The 1,481-nt window shown below is 38.3% G+C and overlaps 1 protein-coding gene across 1 annotated transcript in view; it reads right to left on the reverse strand.

Moving 5' to 3' along the window:
- Nucleotides 1-1,481, reverse strand: part of LOC102678924 (fibrillin-1-like) — a 146,358-nt gene that overhangs the window by 23,614 nt on the left and 121,263 nt on the right. The window contains exon 12 of the mRNA XM_031508983.1: nt 902-1,481. Coding sequence (XP_031364843.1) covers nt 902-1,481 — 580 coding nt within the window. The remainder of the gene's footprint in view (nt 1-901) is intronic.

Raw genomic sequence — 1,481 nt, forward strand, 5'->3', positions numbered from 1 at the left:
AATTAAAATTTAGGAGAGTTTTAACAGTTGATCATAAAATGAAAATATTTCATGAAATAACGAATTGGGAATGTTATTTGCGTATCGTTTAACTTTTTCAATTAATAATCACAACTTTTGAGAAATTTTGAAAATTCACGTTTATGAATATGAATCTTCAATTTCAATATTATACAGCAGCATATAATAATTTCTGGCCAGTTTATTGTGATAACGAATAAATGTACAAAATGGAAGCAGGAGAGACTAAAGTTTAATGAAAACCACGGTAAAACGAATAGGATCGAAACGCATGAAAGGTGAAATATCGTGACAAGCTATTGTGTTTCCGGTCTTTCAGCAATAATACTGCATGTATAAGAAAGCGAATGTAAATACGTATTGTACACGTTTAATGTTCCTTGACCTGAATTTTTAATTTTCTACGACGTGTAATACATTCGATCGAAGAAGAGAAAGAAAGAGAAAGAGAGAGAGAAAAAGAAAAAACACGAGCTTAAGAAAAGCATGCAAAGTATCAAAGGCATTAAAAGTTTTGATTTTAGATATGTAGATATAACTCGTATATTCGTAATTAAAAATAAATTTTTTTTATATATATATAATCCCCGCCAATGAAATTTAAAATTTCTTTTAAAATTTTGTTTAAAAACATATGCGCAATTATACTGAAATTCATAATGACTATTATTTATTAAATTCTAACGAATTTAAATCTAATAATAATTCAATAAAAATATTGAAAATCTCACAATTTAATAACACACCAATCAATATTACAATATGATATTCAATCGTATAAACATGATAGATGCATTCTTATATCTCAAATCAATCAAATAACGGATCGAATAAGGATTAAAGAGAGATACGTATTGATAAATGGGAGCAACATACTCACCGACACAGGTAGAATTCTGCATCTCGAATCCCTGCTTACACGAGCACTCGAACGACCCAACGGTGTTCACGCACAACTGATCGCACCCGTGTTGCGAGCCAGCGCACTCGTCGATATCTCTGCACCTCGGGGGATCGTTCTCATCGAGGCGGAAGCCTTCTTTGCAACCGCACGCAACCGTCCCATTCTTCGCGGTGCAAATCTGCTCGCAGCCGCCGTTGTTATTGGCACACGGATCTACAGGGTGGCACGATTTGTTCCTTAACTCGTGACCGAACGGACAATCGCATCGATGGCCACCAAGTTCGTTGACGCATTCGTGGGAGCAGCCACCGTTATCTTCGTCGCACTCGTTCACGTCGGAGCAAGTCCTTTCGTCCTCCTTCAATTGGAAACCGGCTGGGCACTCGCAACGATAACTGCCACGCACGTTGATACAATTGTCGGAGCATCCCCCATTCTCCATCTCGCACTCGTCAACGTCCAAGCAAGTCTTGGCGTCGGTGTGAAGGTGGAGACCGTTGGCGCACTGGCAGGAGTAACTACCTTCCAAATTGATGCAGACGTCCGAGCAACCGCC

This window comes from Apis dorsata, unplaced genomic scaffold, assembly GCF_000469605.1.
Source record: "Apis dorsata unplaced genomic scaffold, Apis dorsata 1.3 scaffold_117, whole genome shotgun sequence".
NCBI classification, from domain to species: Eukaryota; Metazoa; Arthropoda; class Insecta; order Hymenoptera; family Apidae; genus Apis; species Apis dorsata.